Genomic DNA, 18,393 nt, shown 5'->3' with positions numbered 1-18,393 from the left:
CGATCATAAGTTCACCGGACATGTTTAGGTCGACTGCTGCCAAGTGCAACTTCAAAGCAGAAAATTCACTGCATCAAGGGCACAGGATCCATTAATTTACAATTTTATTAAATCTGTCAATGAAAAACAGACAAGACGCGATTCTGTCAATATCATCAGGAAGAACAGTCAGCATGGCTGAGAGTGAGTTCAGGAGGTTTTGGTGAAAAAGAAACCAAATAAAATAATAAAAAGAACCTCATCACAAAATCCTTTATTGCAAAACTGTTGAATTTTTTTCCCCATCACGGGCCTGGACAAAGCAGCACTATTCAAGTAGGGAGGGAGGGGAGAGGTGCAAAGTGTAAAAAAACAAAACAAAACCTCTTAATAATAATAATCATCATCATTAATAATTGCAATGAAAGAAGAAATAAAAACATCTCTAACAGACAAACACAATCACCTCAGTATAAGACGAGATTCTGTTCACGGTCACGACAACCAGAGAAAAGTTTTATTTTTTTCCATTTTTTTAAATGAATTAAATAGTTTTTAAAAATATCTCACCATTTACTTATACTCATCTTTTGTTTTCATTTATTGCGAAAAAATAGGCAACTGGACTAATTGTGATGATGCGAGTTTGTGGTTGTCTGTGTGTTTGACAGAGCATTACGGATTAAGTAGAGAGATACAGTGGAACGTCTTGGAGTGTTGGCACTGAGAGCAGCAGCAGTGTGGCAATGCAGTACTCTCGTCCAGCCACCAGGTGGCGCAGTTCAGTCTGAACATTCCTGCAGGGTTGAGCTGTGGCAGCCCACCCAAAAACAAACAAAAACAAAAAAACACTATATCAGAGGAAGTCAAGTTCTGCCAACAACCACCTCTGTATTTTCTTTCTTCTTCTGTTTTTTTGGAATGATGCTTGCGTGTTGAAATGTTGTCCACGGTCGCTTATCTGTGTTGCCAAATCTCAGTTCTATATACAAAGGTTTCAAATCCCTGAAGGACATCTACAAAGACAAGTGCAACCTCCGTGTGACCATCCCATTTCTGGAGAAGCTCAGGGAAGAAAGGGTTTCTTTATAAGGGCAAAAAAGGGGAGAATAGTACCAATAAGTTCTGGTAAACGTGCCACAGTAGGAATTAACAGAAGTGTTCTCGGGAATAAAAGTCAAGGAATGATGGATCAAGATTTAGGAATGTCAAAAGCTGGTGGAGAAGGGGACTGTAAAGTAGCCACCTTCATTTTGGGGGCGGAGGGATGGGGGCACCAAATATCCTAACCTAATGTAAATCTTTCTAACAGAATGTCCAAGAGGTGTGATGAAACAGGAAACAAAGCATCCATCATTTGTTTCTCATAATCCTTCATGCTGCTCCTTCAGTCTTCTCCATGCATTGTTAAAAAGAGTCTCTAAAGACCAAGCAGTTCTCCTCTTTGTTGAACTGATTGTATTTTTGCACAGCCCACACTGTTTCTGTCCTCCTTTTCAGTGTGCTGCCCCCTGGAGGACTGGCTGCCCTCCAGCTTTCTGCAGCAGTCCCCGGGCAGGATCATGACGCTCATTTAGGAAGGGGAGAGAGGCAATGTGGGGAAACAAACAGGTCACATGGGTGTTTTGGGATTCCTGGAAGAAATTAGGGTGTAAACTCGGAGTTTGATATGGGAACTTCTTCCATGGTTAGGAAAGGAAGTTAGACTGGGGAAAAAAGACGAGGGTCTGTGTAGGCAGATCTTAAGCGCAGGCACGTACGCTCATTTTCACACATGCTCAATAAGATGCACACACACACACACACACACACACACACACACACACACACACACACACACACACACACACACTCATCTGAGTTTGAGGCCCTGGCTGTGTAAAGGTCATGGCAGATGGAGCTGTGGGCCATCAGCAATACATCAAGGCTACTTGTTGACTTTTCTTTCAAAATACTGAGAAGATCAGCAGCTGTCCATCGCCCGAGACAGATTTTAAAAAAAATTATAATTAGGAAGAGACAGACAGATGTAAGAGACTGACCGGCATCCTGACGGCAGAAAAAGAGAAGAAAGCACATTTCTTTCAGGCAGAGCCCAACTTCTCCCTTTTCCAAAGTGGGCAGCATTCATCCTCCAACAGTCTGATTGTTTTTGTCATTTTATCTCCACAAGTTCGTCTTTACATTCCTTTTGGGAAAAGAAATGTGGGAGGTTAAGCATTTTCAGGTAAGCATGAAATGGATATGTGAGATAATGCATTAAGGAGGTCCTTCTCATCTGTTGCCAGCTTCTTTCCACATCGGGGTTCCAAAGGCTGCCACCAGGGTGGGGGTGGTGTTTGGGCTAACTGTTGGGTGGGCAGCGGGGAAGAGGAGGAGGGCGTTGCTCAGTGTTTGTGGCTAGGAGTTGAGCCACGGGTGATTGAGGCATTCGCCGGCCGAGGCCCTCTTCTCAGGCACCATCTCCAGCATGGGCAGAAGGAAGTGAGTGAACTGACCGGCGTCTTCGTGCGACCAGCCGTACTTCTCCACCAGCACGTCAAACAGGGACCACGGCTTCAGCTTGGTGATGTGCCGCAGTTCACCTGCAGAAGGCCACACACAGCAGAGTCACTGGCATGGTAGGATGAACTGGAACGTTTGAAAAATGTTGGTCCCAACAAATTTTAAAAAAGGATTTCTTGAGTAAAGGAAAAAGACTGGTGGTATATAATGTTGACTTGCTTTCCACAAATACCAGAAAAAACATGAAAATAAGCAAGATCTGGAATCTGTAGCCAAATCCTGCTTATTTTCACCATCGTTTTGTTTCGGTACTTGGCAGAGCACAAACTGTGTGTTAATCTGCTAAAACTAAGAGATGTGACTGCGGCATAGTTGTTTTTGGCTTTTTTCTGGGATTTGCTGATCACGAGGAAAAATACAAAACACCACCAGCCGTATCCTTTAACTCTAGAAGCACCCAGACATGCAGATAGTACAGCTTTAGCTTTGGCCTCTGAGATTTCTGCCTTTTCTCCAGAACAGTGGAGTTAGAAAAAAACAATGGTGCCCACATCAGTGAAATCCTGATAATTCAGCAGCAACATCTCGTTACAAAAACAGTTTAATTTCTGTTCAGAATTATTTAAAGAAAATGCAGCAGAAAAAGTCGACAGCATTCCAAAGTCTTGCTCATAAGGAATAATCAGAGATTACTGTTGTTGTGAAATTGCTTTAAACAAATAAAACTGTTATACACCATGTGTGATTAAACTTGACACATTGGTAGGAAACATGGCAGTCGGAAATAACTTTATTAAGTTAAAGTGAAAAGCATGCTTTGTGGTTTTTATTTTAAACCTAACGCTATCTGTGTAGTTATTTGTGAGTGCTCACTAAGAAACTATTGCAATGCAATTTAAAAATAACATTTTTTGTGGATTACTTGTTTACACTCTACCTCTGCTCCAATCAGCTGGTTGTTTATGTGTAAGGCTAACAGGGAAGTTCCAGGAGTGGCCTCTTATGGACAAATTATGCAATATTAGCACTCATAACATGTCTGAAGGGTGTTTCTTTCATCTCTTCTCTACTTTTTAAATATTCATGGATTGAACATTATAAATGTTGTTACCAAGATATGATCAAATAGCCAGTATTAGCCAATATATTGGTCCCTGTCGATATATTGTGATCTCCAAATATCCACTTGCTGTAGGGATTACTGAATAGCTGTGTACCCGACTAGAAGTGACTAGTTATACATAATTTTCTTTATGCCTTGAAAAGCATTCAATTTGATATTTAAAATGGTGCAGGAACCTGCTCACCATTTTTTCAATTACTAAAAAGAAGCTTCTCGTGCATTGTCATGATTCAAGCATCATTAACAGGAAACTGACAACACTTTAATCACTGCCATGTCATTAGACAACCAGTCCTTATTTAGTGTTAGTGTTATTGTAAAAACTGGCTTATCACCTCAGAACAAGACTTGATCAGTTTTCAGACTTTTACCAGAGCCCTGAACTTTTCCATACATCACCCAGCGGCTGATGCTGTCAGATCAGACATTGCATGGTCTTTAACCTGAGAGCTCCCTAGTACAAAGAGTGTGTGTGCAGTCTGATTGAAGCCATATGAGAAAAACGCGGGTAAATCTATGGTGCAATCATAGTGAGCGAGAAGGTGTCGCGGTGAAGTGACTACAGTCAAGCCAAATTTCTCCTGCTACATGTGAGAAAAGCAGCTGTGAACAATGTTCCCACCAACATTATTAAGAGTTCATGTGTAAAAAGGCTTTAACATCATTACCGTGCATGCTGCAGGTATCAATACAGCAAACGTTAATCTAACAGTTGAAGAGGTTGCTGCTGAATCTTTTTTAAAATGTAAAAATACTACTGGAGGCAAATCTATATTTTTTTCTTTTCTGGGTATTTTGGTGTACCGGTCATATAATCAGATGCCACATTAGGCTGTGATTATGCAGGCTTCAGCCAAACAGTAGCTGATTTCACTAATTACTTTGCCTCTCTGTGTGTTTGAAGGTTTGCTAATCAGTGAGGTGCTGTACCAATGGAGTGAAAACCTGCAGAGTCTTGGCAGAAAAATACACAATAACAGAGGGTACAAGAGGGACAGAAATAGCTAAAGACCTGGTGAGGTAACAGAAACAGAAGAGAAAAGAAAAGGATGGTGTCTATTATTCAGGAGAGGAGGAAAACACAAGTCTGACAGGGAAGCAAGCAAGTGTGAGCGAATGATTAATGATCGGAGCGATCGAGACCGAAGGTCCGGTTCAAACCACGGCTGCCATGGTAACCTCTTTTTCCTCTGCAAGATGGGAGAATGGAAACTGTTAAGAATTCTCCAGCTTTGTGCAAACATTCATTAGGAAATGTGGTTTTTGTTAGCAGGATAAACCCTTACAGCTGTTATTCTTTCCTATGCAGAGTATAGTTTTTCCAGGTGTTTTTGCCTCCAATCAATATATCAGTGCACATGAAGTAAACAAGCTGCCAAGGCCGTCTGACTGCAACATGCAGTCGAAAGCGTCTCGGCAGACGCGAGAGAGTCGGACCCGATTAACAGAGCACCCGGAGATAAAAGAGAGAACACTGAGACATCAAGTGCAGGCTCAGACCTCAGATAGAGACAGGATCAAAGGAGAAATATTCAGGTCTCATGACACATTAAGAAGAATATATGAGCAGAAAGGAAAACGAGAGTGAGTGAGAGATTGCAAGGGTTATCAGCTGTATCAATCACAGGTCCATGAACTTACCATGCTCACAGGTGAGTAGGGTCAGAGAGGTGCATGACATACTAGAGAGAAGCCTTATACACTGTCATTGCTACTAGTTTAACTGGCTTTACCTGGTCATAAACCTGTAAACTATTAATCCTAACTTTGATATATAGGAGGCACTGATTAAACACATTTAACTGTTTCTTTTGGAATTTACAAAGGATATAAAACTTATTTGTTGGTCGGGATATATAATAAAAATATGTCACTGTGTTGTCTGTGCCATGGGGAAAAAAACTGAATGAAAGGCAGATGTGAAATATCAAAGTGTGACATAGATTTTAAATCAGAGGTAATTATAGCAAGCTTACATTTATCAGTCTGGTTAATAATAACTTATAATTTACAGATATTTAGTTAATGTAAATATTCAACACCCGATCTCCTTGACAGTGATCACCTTCTGTATGAATTTTACTGACTAGCAGAGATCAGAAATGATTCTTAAAAATCATTTAAGAATCATTAAAAAACAGATATTTTTCCTATTAAATGCACATGTGGAGTTTTCTAGAAGTGCTTTTAAAATCCTTTTTATTTTGTTATTAAGTTATGGAAACTTAATAGAATCCGGCAGTGTTTAAAATAGATTTATTGCACACATTTGTTTATTTTATCTGCTTTGAAAATCACTTCATTTTGATGTTTTATTGTCAATTCATTTTACTTTTGCTTGTTTCGAGGGTTCGGGTTTGCTCATTTCAGTTTTAAATGAATAGTTTTATTTATTTGGAGTATTTGCTGAGTCGGCATTTATGAAGTTCAGAACAGGCAGCACAACATTTAATGCCATACAGATGTGTCAGTCTTAATAAACAGACAAATCAATGCCTCCTGATGTTTGCTGGGTTGACAAATTTGACCACACTGACAGAGACTAAAGGTAAGGTCATTTCCTGTTTAACTCTGTTTTAGTTTAGTTATTTAAAAAAAAGATAATCATTTTAGTTTTCTTTTAGTTGTTACTTTTTCACATCTATTGGTTTAGCTAACTATAACAGCCCAGCTCCTGACACACTACCGCTGTCCCTTTGGCTCACACTACCCTTAACCAGTCATCAACCACGGAGTCGTTTACCTTTCTTGGTGAAAAACTCTCGGCTGTACTTCCCAGCAGCGACCACTTTGCGTGGGACCTTCCCAAGGAGCTCCATGATCAGAGCGATGTGGTCTGCCCACCACCACATACGTCACAGAGGGAACAAGCACGGTTCAGCATTACGGCATGCACACACATCAACACGCACATACACTGGCTGAATGGTACCGACACACACTGATGCCTTGGGGTACACCGCAGACGCGCTTAGAGACCGATTGGTAATGCAGTGAGAAGCTTGTTCTCGATGTTTTAATCATACTTTCAAATCTGATTTTACAATGGTCTGCCAGTGCATAATTTCTGTCCCTCTCAGACATCCGTGTGTCCCAGTCCCACCAGCTCTCTGGCCAGCGCTACCTCTTCTGTTGAAGAACTCCCGGGAATATTTTCCGGAGAGCGCAAAGTGCCTCGGAATACAGCCCAGCAGCTCTATGATGTGGGCTATGTGGTCTATGGAGGAGAGAGGCAGGTCGGAGGAGGGAGAAGGGAGAGAGAAAAAGAAAAAGAAGAGGAAGGGGGCAGGAAATGTTGACAAAGAAATAGAAATATAAAAAGAGTAAAGCCAAAGACGGTAGAATTAATCGAAAGAAGGATGAAACACAGTGTAAGAACATTGTAAATACAAAAAAGGGACAATTACAGGTACAAAACATTGAAAAAAAAAGGAAGTGTGAGGTATAAAAAGATGGGGGGGGGGGGGGGGGGGGCATAAGGAAGGGATAAAGAGAGGGAGGAAAAAAAAAGAGTCAGACAGTAAAGGAAACAGCGTGTGTTAGTGAGCTGTGCCTCCACAGGTGAGGAAATGAAATGAATAAAGTGACATGTATTTAGATTCAGATCTGAACGAACTGGATTTTCAATCTGGCCTCAGTAGCGGGAGATCAAAGGTGACCCTCTGTAAAATAAGGATGCCAGAATAAAACTGACACTGGCTTATTGCCTGTGCAGAACAGGAAGCAGGGAGCCAACTGTGTGTCACATGCTCTGAGGGGAAAAAGACCCCCCCCCCTGAAAACACAGCACAATGAGCTGAGACAGATCAAAGACCAGATGAGGGGAAGTGATAAAGAGAAATGTGGGGGTGAAGCGGCACAGTTTGGTAATGTGACATGTTTTCGCGAGACATAACATTTAGAAGAATTAGTATGATTAATGACTGGAGTCCACATGCAAAGGATGGAGAAAGACCAGAAAACAGATACACGTAATCTCACAGGACACTTGGCTAATGTTGGGCTAAGGTTTGAAGTGTGGGCTTGGTGTGGATGTGTGGAGGCACAGCAGCAGATTCAAGGGACAGAATTTAAAGTGGATAGAAGGATGTGGGGAGAGGGGTTGACTAAACTTTAAACTAAACTGATTTTGGCTATTTTTTTAAGCGCTAACAATACAAACTACCTTTTTAAAATTACAGCTTTTCTCCATTATCCGATAAGACACAAAAGCCCCAACATTATTGCATAGGGATAAACAAAAGTATATTTTTCAAGTCTTTTTCAATTATTTATTCTATTCGTCCTTTTATGATTTCAGTTCTATTTTAAAATCTGTTTTACATTTCTATATAAAGTTGATCAAATAGTGGAGAAAAACTGTGAAGCTAATTATTTACGCAGTAATATCAAACAGTTTAAACACTTTGCACCAAACATCTCCAACATTCAGTTTAAAGTTTTAAGATTAAAAATATTCAGCATTAATTCTCCAGTGGAAGCTGCTGCTCCTATATTTGGAAATAAAACAGTTTGTGCCATAAAGATTTAAATACTCACCCTCATCGCGGGAGTAGTCTTCTCCAGAGTGAGGCTCAAACAGGTAATCTCCAGTGGCCAGCTCAAATGCCTACAGGAGGACATACTGAGTACGCCTCTCAACGAATGATTGCAAACTAGTACAGCTGCATATATGTATGTAATAATGTTATTCATGTGTGTTCTCCTCACCATGCAGGCGGTGCTCCAGATGTCAGCAGGAGTGCTGTAACCCGCTCCTATTAGGACTTCGATGGAGCGGTACTGCCTTGTCTGAATGTCCTCTGTAAAGTGCTTATGCTGTCCGCGAAATAAGAGGAGAGGAAGGATATTTGTTACTAAAATTTTTTATTAGGATCTATCAATAAAACATAGTCCCCGTCTTACATCTTGATATGTTTTCGTCTGATCAGGGTCCACTTGTCTTTCATCTTTGGAAACCAAACCCTGTTAAATTCTCCGTGCAGTCCTGCCTTGCCGAGTGCAGCTGGCTCAGTGTGTGTTACAGTCTCGATCTAGACATGTGTGGGATGCTTTTATTTACACTTTCATCTGTTGTTTTGTGAGACTGTGTGTAATTGTTGTGCGCAGGATTTGGGATCAGATTAGCGCATCTGAACGATGGGTTCTAGCGGCGTTAGCTGCTGGAACGCGCCTCCTGCCAGTACATTCGTTTCAACAGCCGGTCTCTAATAATGGCTGCTGCACACAAAAAAAAAAAAGCCTGCTGAAAGCAGAGCTGTAATTGGACCGCTGAAGGAAACTCGGAGTTTGATGTTATGCTGCTTCTTGTTTTCCTCTCTAAACCTCATTAAAATATCTGGACCTGTGCAACCTGTGGCGACTTGCCCGCCTACACAGGTTTCAAATATGAATTCTTACAGTGAATAACAATCATTTATACAGGGTACACAGAACACACCTCCAGAAACTCTCAGGCCTCTCTGAGTATGAAAGTGAGCTATTATGTCTTTAAAAACTACAGCATAATGCACCTGTGGTCACCTCTGGTTACAGCCTCTGTACAACTCATTATTCTGTTTGTCTTCAACAGAACATAAAAGGCTTCACCTTTCACTATTTAAAAATAGTCAAAATGAAATAATATCAAACTCCAGCTGCTTTCTTACCACCCAGCATGCATTTCCAAGATCAGCAATTTTGACTCGAATAGAGTCTGCGTTGCGCGGATCTAGAGGGTTGATCAGAAGATCTGCAGCTCTGGCTCTGACTGTCAGGGGACATAACGGGACAGCGCAGGATTAAACATACAGTAAGAGACAGCGTTTATACATGGTAATGTTCGAATAGGCGTGCATTTAAAACAAGGATCATTTCAGGTTTTTCTCTGGAAATCACGCCAGTCATCAAGTTACATGAGCATCCACTGACAGTATCACAAAGCCATGTAAAGAAGTAATGTGATGAGAAATTTGGCACCTTAATTCATTTACTGATACTAAAAAGAAGGCTGTAGATGGATGTTAGGTCAAAAAATAAAACCCTAAATGTATTTGGACACTAAAATGTAATAATGAGAAACGATATTATACTACATAGTAATAACATAATAGAAGTTAAACTCGAAACACAGCAGTGGTTATTCATGTTAGGGCGATCTATAAAAGTACATAAGATGCCGGTCTCAATTTTTAATTAAAATTTATAATTAATGTTGAGAGGAAGTCCAGCAAAACAAAATCGTGTCAATACTATATGAAGGCAATCAGATTAATGCAGATGAAAATAACTGACACGTAGTATTGGCTCAGTTTATTTTTTTTAATATTTCAGGATATTATTTTTACACACTGCTAGGCTTCAAAGTTAAATATTAAAATATACTTTTAGAAGGAATATTTTTAATGGATCAATAAATGATTGAAATTCCACTTTTTATTATTAATAATATTTTTAGTTTGAATGTTATATTATGTTTATTTTACATATAAAAATCATGCTGTGATATTTCAAATATGCTAAGATAAAATAAAAAGTTTATGAAAAAACAAGATGGGACAACAGTAACACTTCAAAAGCAACTACAATAAGAGCTTATGATAACGGTTCATAATAATGAGTTTAAATTTGTTGTGTAGTTAGAACCACTGCACTGCACAAAGTTTACTCAGACTTGGACTTGTTTGAAGTTGGAGATAAATCCTGTAATTAAAGTAAAAGTTTAGAGCCAACTGGTGATACTGAATCACAACAAGGACTTCAGACAATCACTTCAGTGAGATCTTGAATAATGTTTGAGTGTTTCTGGGGGCCTTTTGAGCTTTTATTGTGATGGGACAGTTGAGGGTAGACAGGAAAGCTGGAGGAGAGAGCTGTAGGAAATGCCCAGAGCATAGCTGAACCCAGGCCTCTGCAATAGCAGAGGGATATAGGTTCCTTTCTTCAACTCTATGAACTATACTACCTGTTGTATGTTCCCTAACAATAAATAATGGTAGAAACTCTGAGGCACAAGAACTAAAACATATGTATTGATGGCTTGAAATGTTTTAACCACTGTTGAGGTGAATAACAAGACTGTATAACAAGAAAAATGGTGGTAGCAGGAGAAATTGTAAATGGTATATTGTATTAAAAAAGAAATAAAAATGTATTCTTTCAGCTCAGACAAACAATGTTATTTTACCAGTCAGGACTTTTTTATTACCCAAAGCAAGAACACTAACTCAAATAAACAGTTTTGCACCAGGCTATGGGGGAAATGAATTTACTGCTAAAGCAAATAGCATGAATAACCAGTAAAATCAGATTAAAAAAAAACATTAAAAGGCTTTTTTATGGGTTTCAAACTGAGGCAGAAATGAATAAAATGAATTAGTGCTACTGTCGATGTGCTTTAGTAATTGTCTCATGTTGAAGTGCTGTGTTAATACGTACACCGATGTGGTGAATTGTCACAGTGCTTACACAACAACGGCTAAAACTTTAAAATTAACTCTTAGGCAGTTGTTTGATATGATGGTTGTGTTGTAAGGAGATTGCTTGGCTGGTGTCTCTCTGTGCTGGAGCTATTGGGGAGTCTGATGAACTAAACCAATCCAGCTTAGTTGAGAGCAACTTTGTTGTTGTTCCCAGATGTTGACTCCAGTTCTTGTGGAGTACCCCTGACCATCAGTGGTTTAAATAGAGATAAACCATTAATCAGCAACAAAGTCCAACTCATCTGGTCATAATTATCTCAAGAGCCAGTTTAATAATGTTTAGTGAGTGTCTTTGTCAGGTCGCACACCTATCGAAGCATTTGGAGCAGTCTAAGAGTAAAGCTTTGTGGCAATTTCCAAGCGTCATTGGTCTCTTTTTTGCGGGTGATGCGAGCTAATGTCTCAGTGCTTCACATGACAGAGGTGTGCATGAGTCAATGGGTGAGAGAGATTGGAGTGGACAGTGCATTAGTGGGCGGTGGTCACAGTGCTTTAGCCCATCACTCCATCACAAAACAGTTACTGACATTTTTAATTTGATCACATCTGGCATATTAATTTTCATGTTATACCTGCACCGGATGGTTGCTACACCCACTATCATTAAAATCAGTACTATTTTTCAGCCATCGTCGTTTACATGCTCAGTATTAAAGTCTGAGTTTTGAAATTGCTATAATCCTATCTTACCTTTCGGTGTGTCTCCCGTGCTCGAGGAGGACACGGTGCGACTGCGGTCTGCAGTGGGGCTGTTGGGTGAAGGTCCTGCTTCAATGTCTGCCGTACCAACACAAATGGTGTTTCCTGGCTCGGGATCCAGAGGCAAGTCGGGAAAAATGGGAATTGTACCTAGATGCCGCTCACTGGAGCCATTGGTGAGTCCTGGCTCTCCAAGCTCGCCGTTATACATCTCATAACCAGAGCTCAGAGAGTTGTCCCTGTCTGTGTAGCTGAGCTCAGACTCCACCAGGGGGCAGAGAAGAGGCTCTGGGGTGGGGGAAGGAGGCGGAGGCGTGCCTGGGTTTGGTTTCAGTCCCTCAGAGCCTAACAAAACATGGCCGTTGGTTTTGACCGAATTGGTTTTATTGATGTGGGGTTTGATGGGGGAGGTGTTATCTGTGAGGAGGTCAGTAGTCGTGTCATCATCCTCATCTTCCTCCTCCTCTTCCTCCTCTTCTTCTTCTTCGTCCTCCTCCTCCCCCTCTTGCTTCTTTGAAACCTCTTCTTCCACCACCACCACAACCTCCTGCTCTGTTTTGCTCTCACTCTTTGGCTCCTCTGTCTCTTTATCCTCCTCCTCCTCTTCTTCTTCTTCGTCTTCTTCTTCTTCCTCCTCTTCCTCCTCCTCCTCTTCTTCTTCTGCTACCTTTTCTTCTGTTTCCTCCTCCTCATTCTCATTCTCTCTCCCTTTTAATCCCTCTTCCTCCTCTGCCTCTTCTGGCTCAACCTCTGCTTGTGTTGGATCTCCGCTGCCTTCCTCTGAGGCGGGGGGAATAGGGGCATCTTTTTCAGCGACAGGCGTAAGCTCCTCTTCTTCTTCCTCCGCCTCCTCATCAGGGTCATCATCTGTGATGTGGGTTGCCTCGCTCTGCTCCTGGGGAGGTGCTGCACCTAACATGGAGAAAAAAGGAAAACATTATAGACAGTTGGTGGGCGGGAGGAAGATGTACAGTAAGTGGAATCAGACAAGATGTAGGCAGAGAGAAAAGGAGCATGAAAAGAGAAGAAAGATCGGAGTGAAGGAAGCAAAGCGAGAATACAAGAATGAAAGAGGCAGAAGGTGCAGAGACAGAGGGTGGAGGAGGGAGACGGAGAAAGACGTTTTTCTTTCTTTCTTTTTTTTTCCCTCTCGTGAATCAGCCGAGGCTTCCATACACAGCAGGACTAGCGTGGGTTGAGTGATTGGAGCCAATCCACATCCTATTCATTCACAGACAGACTAAAACCAAAACCATACAAATACTCACACGTGACGCAGATCTGTCAAAGCCAAGATCTGCTCTGGGATAACTCACCTTCTAGCTATTCACAACCTGAATACAGTTTTTTTTTTTTAATTAATTGCTCACTTTTCCCTCAGTGTATTTGATTGGAAACAATAAATGCAACCAGAACGTTGCATTACATCCCCGGGCTGCAGGAAACATTTCCTTTAGCTTAAATGGAGTCCAAATAAGAGCTAACTAACAGATTAGGAACAGTTATCGGACGCGGAGAACAATATATGTTCGACTTTCTGCAGCTTGTCTTCAGGCTTCCGATTAACAGTGTTTTATTTTTTGCAACATTCAAGCCCGCCTGATAATCAGACTCATTTGCCAATTTGTCTCACTTAAATTGAGACAAAGTGGCAAATTAAGTTCATCTGAAATCTGAAATGCTGGCGATGATTCAGAGCGCCGAAAAACAGGCTGTGAGGAGGCAATGCAGCAGATTCGCTGCAAGTAGCAAACTAATTTACACAGCCTATAAATAGCCTACAGGATCACAGGAAACCACCAAACAAACATTAAGCAGACGTGACAGGGAATGTAAATGAGCCGAAGATGTCGCCAACTGGTATTTGAGTTTTTTTTCTGGTGGACCGTAGTCGTGGTAACCTTTTTGAAGGAGGAGCGGGATATAAGAATGCATATAACATGATAATAACAGGTGTATTTATGTACTTTTGATAATTATAATGAGAAAAGTGCCTTTATGCATTTTTCTATTCCAAACAATTACAATTATAAATGATCAAAACACCTGAGTCATATCTGACACGCTGAAGCACTACTGATTGATTCACAAATGTCTGAATGTAGTAAAATTGCTTATCTTCACAGTCACCCTGCAGTCATGACTCACATGTATGATTAGTCAGCCTGATGGGCCTCTCTCCTCCCTCCTCCTCCTCCTCGTCCTCTCCGTCCTCCTCATCGTCGTCGTCATCGTCGCTGTCTCCCAGGGACGTGCTGTGGCCCGGAGGCGGTTGCGGCGGCTGCAGCGGTGAAGGCAGGTTGCGGTCGAGCGTCGCCTTCTCCCCTCCTTCTTTGGCCTTCTCTTCCCTCCTCTCTGCCTCCCTCTCCAGGGCTTCAATCTCCAGCATTCGCCTTTCCAGAAGCTCGGCTTGCCGCTTCTGTTTCTTTTTCAGCTTCTTCTTCTTGTTCTTGGAGATCTTTCCAACCTGAAGGGTGAAAAAAGAAAAGAAAAACACAAAAGAGGGAGAGAAAGTCAGTGAAAAGGGAAAACAAAGAAATAAGAAAAGGTTTTGATACTTTTGAGTGTTGTGTTTTCATTTATATGTTATAGATGTTCACTGAACTGAGCATCAGAGCTGCAGTTTTGTGCTTTCCATTTCAAATTTTAATATCCTCTGAGCTTCAACTCTTTAAAGTTCCACTCAGCTTAGACAATAGTTTTGCATCTTTCAGTTACATTTTTGCTGTTTAGTTATATATACTTATATTTCTATTTTTATTTGTTCCAATGTTAGTTTAGCCTTAAATTATAATATCTAAATCATTTATCAGGGGCAGGATTGTGTGACTGGTGTCACACATACACTATGTTGCCAAAAGCATTCACTCACCTTTCCAAATTATTGAATTCAGGTGTTTCAATCACTTCCATGGCCACCATATAATCAAACAGCTAGGCATGCAGACTGCTTCTACAAACATTTGTGAAAGGCTGGGTCGCTCTCAGGACCTCGGGGAATGATAGGACACCACCTGTGCAACAAGTCCAGTCGTGAAATTTCCTCACTTCTAAATATTCCACAGTTGGCTGTTAGTGTTATTATAGCAAAGTGGAAATGATTGGGAACAACAGCAACTCAGAGTCAATAACTATTGACCTCCAAACTTCATGTGGCCTTCAGATTAGCTCGAGAACAGAGCACTGAGAGCTTTGTGGGGTTTCCATGCAATTCAAAGTGCCGAATGCAGTGGTGTAAAGCACGCTGCCACTGGACTCTAGAACAGTGGAGATGGGTTCTCTCCAGTGACGAAACACATTTCTCCATCTAGCGATCAGCAATCTGGGTTTGGTGGTTGCCAGGGGAACGGTACTTGTCTGACTGCATTGTTTGGTGGAGGGGGGATTATGGTGTGGGGGTGTTTTTCAGGAGTTGGGCTCGGTCCCTGAATTCCACTGAAAGGAACTCTTAATGCTTCAGCATACCTAGACATTTTAAACAATTTCATGCTCCCAGCTTTGTGGGAACAGTTTAGGGATGGCCCCTTCCTGTTACCACATGGCCGCATGAATACATGGATGGTGTGGAAGAACTTGACTGGCCAACACAAAATGCTGAGCACAACCCAACAGAACACCTTTGGAATGAATTAGAGCAGAAAAGATGATCCAGGCCTTATCGTCCAACATCAGTGTCTGACCTGACCTGATGTGCGTCTGGAAGAATGGTCAAAAATTCCCATAAACACACTCCAACACTTTGTGGAAAACCTGCCCAGAAGAGTTGAAGCTGCTATACCTGCAAAGGTTGGCCCGACATTATATTAAAGCCTATAGATTAAGAATGGGATGTCACTCAAGTTCATATGTCTGTGAAGGCAGCCCAGTAAATACTTTTGGCAATATAGCTTATCCTGCCTTATATGGAACAACAGACTACTAGCTACAGGTAAATAACTCTAAATGAGACAATTAGTGCGTTGCTTTTTAATATTGTGCTGTGCGTGTCTGTGTGTGTGTGTGTGTGTGTGTGTGTGTGTGTGTGTGTGTGTGTGTGTGTGTGTGTGTGTGTGTCCCATTTCATACTCACATCTGTTGTACTCACCGGTTTGAGCTGGGGGGCTGTGCTAACTGATAAAACAGAAAGCAAAAAATAGCAATCAGACACTTTCAAGCATCACTGTCATCAGTCCGTCACACAACCGAGGCAGAGGTTTAAGAGTTAAGAGTGCAAATCATGCATGTCGCCGCATGTATGGTCATTTAAAAACCTGAAACACTCAGAAACAAAAAAGTAAATCTTGTTATCAAATCGAGAAAAATCACTTTCCACGCTCTTCCTGTATTGATAATGTTTATGTTTTATTCTTTTTAATGCCTTCTTCTTCAGTTATTCAGTTATTATTAAGTCCTATCTTAGGAGCTATGCTGAGCTGCTAATTGAAGTTAGCTTATCATAACGCAAGCAGTGTAAAGTACTTTGGCATTCGTGTATAGCAGTCATAAATAAATAAAATAAATTTCTTCTCACATGAAGCAGAAATAGATGAAATTTCACTATAAAACACATGTCTACACTTATTTCTACACTTATGTTAACGTCAATTTAAAAAAAAAACGATATACTGCTTATCTTCAATCAGAGACAGCGTGTGTTACTATGAGCACTTGCTCTTGTTTTGACAGTTGATGGTTTTGTGCCTGACATCACGCGTGTAGAAATCTAAGCAGTAAAACTTGTTACCCCGAGGCTCAAAAAGACCCTGTTGGCTGATGCAAGCAATTGACAGTTCACAGGGGGTTCACCAAGGGACAGGGGTTCATGTGGAGTTCATCAGGAATAATTTTGAGAACTTTTAGGGGATTTTTTTTAAAGTGGAAGAACGTTTTGACAAGAGATGGGTTAAAAAAAGCAACAAATGTCTCTGTAAAGGTAAGCAGGTGAGAAGAAACTCAAGGCTTCGACACTTCTTGTAGGAGTACGTCAACATTAAACATAAGAGAAATCTGTAATAACAAAGAAGTAAGAAGTGTAAATGAATACAGTAAACAAACAGACCTCACTCATGCTATTTCTGATAGGAGGTAAAAACATATCCCAAAAACCTTTAGGTTTTGTTCTCTTCTTAGTTTTTGTATAAAATAACCGATCATTTGGAAACAAACTTAAGTATAACACAGTGCAGTTATTTTTTGAGAAATACCTGAATTTGATTTTTTGCTTAAAATTGACACCACTGTCACGTTAATACGGTGTAGCTACAGTCATGTAGGAAACCCCAAGTACACTCGTAATGCTTCATTAGAAAAGGATAAGTACCTGCCCAGTGCTGCGAATCAAATGCACTTGATTAACTGATCACTTACAAGTGTGAGCATCCGTCTATAAAAACAGGAGGTTTGGCAGTTTTCTGTTGTGGAGCATTCAGGGTTCTGTTAACATATTACATCCAAAAATTCACCACAAGGTCAGACCATGCAATGCTCAGAGAAACTGCAATAAACTCAAGGAGCTACAACTTAGAGTCTGCAGATCTCAGTTAGCATGGTAAATGTCAAAGTGCATGATAGTACCAACAGAAAAACACAAAGTATTGCTTGTTTGGAAGAGTTGCCATGAGACGTTGTGCTCCCTTTAAAAAGAACATGCCAACACAGCTTGCGTTTGCAAAGTTGCATCTGAACAAATCAAAAGACTTCTGGAACAATATCCTTTAGATAGACAAGACAAAAATGGAGTGGTTTGGCCACGTTTGGTGAAAACCAAACACAGCATATCGACACAATCACCTCACACCAGCTGTCAAGCACGGTGGTGGAGGGGTGGTGATTTGTGCTTGTTCTGCAACTATATAACCTTTGAACCTTTCAGTCACTGAGTCCACCATGAACTCCGTCAAAGTATTCTAGATTCGAATTGGAGGCTGACACCTAAAGCTTGGCCCAAATTGGGTCACACAACAGGACAATGGCTCTAATTTAGGCCCGAACTTACTAACAGTGCGCACACAAACATTTCACACAGACCTGATTCTAAACCTTTTTATACTTAAGGCACAGTAAGTGTCTGAAGGGAAGCAAAGCTCCATCATCCTATGAATTCTCATCTTGATCTTTCCTTTTTATTTTAATTTTTTTACACTTTCAAAAGTTGGCCTTTTTCTGTCTTCCTCCTCGGAAACTATTTACTTTCTCCTTCACTGTTGCATTAGCAATCTTATCTCTAACAACATCGTCACTGCTCTCTCCACTTCACCTCAAGGTAAACGTGTTTCCTTATATAGAGAAATAAGGATCTGACTGTATTCAGATAGCATGCAGATTGAAAGCAGCAAGCACAAACACTGATTCAGGATGCATGGCAGTAAGAAGATCATTTTCCAGTGTGCATGTGTTGTAAATCTGATGGCAATTTTGCATGTGAACAATTTATTGTACCAAATATGTTTCCATTGTTATGATTTATATATGTATAAATACATATATAAATCATAACAAACAGAGCAGCAAATGTACAACAGAAAGCCTGAAAAAGAATCAAGGTGCTGATGTATCAACAGCTGATATTATTTATTTGCTAATTTATCAGTATTATGATTTTAAATGACAATGAAAAACTAAAGAAGTGATGGAAGAAACTCCCTCCAA

At 40.7% G+C, this 18,393-nt stretch overlaps 1 protein-coding gene across 3 annotated transcripts in view; it reads right to left on the bottom strand.

Moving 5' to 3' along the window:
- Positions 1 to 87: 87 nt before the first annotated feature.
- Positions 88 to 18,393, bottom strand: part of srpk2 (SRSF protein kinase 2) — a 72,865-nt gene continuing 54,559 nt past the window's right edge. Inside the window, exons 10-18 of one of the 3 annotated variants that reach the window (XM_085282736.1) lie at positions 15,836 to 15,876; positions 13,915 to 14,233; positions 11,758 to 12,678; positions 9,256 to 9,356; positions 8,318 to 8,425; positions 8,147 to 8,216; positions 6,732 to 6,824; positions 6,351 to 6,443; positions 88 to 2,564 (exon numbers count right to left, since the gene is read on the bottom strand). In XM_085282736.1, the coding sequence (XP_085138862.1) occupies positions 2,380 to 2,564; positions 6,351 to 6,443; positions 6,732 to 6,824; positions 8,147 to 8,216; positions 8,318 to 8,425; positions 9,256 to 9,356; positions 11,758 to 12,678; positions 13,915 to 14,233; positions 15,836 to 15,876 (1,931 nt within the window). In that variant the 3' untranslated portion in view covers positions 88 to 2,379. The remainder of the gene's footprint in view (positions 2,565 to 6,350; positions 6,444 to 6,731; positions 6,825 to 8,146; positions 8,217 to 8,317; positions 8,426 to 9,255; positions 9,357 to 11,757; positions 12,679 to 13,914; positions 14,234 to 15,835; positions 15,877 to 18,393) is intronic. The other 2 variants (XM_085282734.1, XM_085282735.1) reach the window with 2 other exon arrangements.

Source organism: Mchenga conophoros, linkage group LG7, assembly GCF_057382185.1.
Source record: "Mchenga conophoros isolate Kocher_MC1m ecotype Shallow Benthic linkage group LG7, M_conophoros_male_GT1.1, whole genome shotgun sequence".
Classification (NCBI taxonomy): Eukaryota; Metazoa; Chordata; class Actinopteri; order Cichliformes; family Cichlidae; genus Mchenga; species Mchenga conophoros.
The sequence above is the reverse complement of the archived record's forward strand: the minus strand, read 5'-3'. Positions and strand labels throughout refer to the sequence as shown.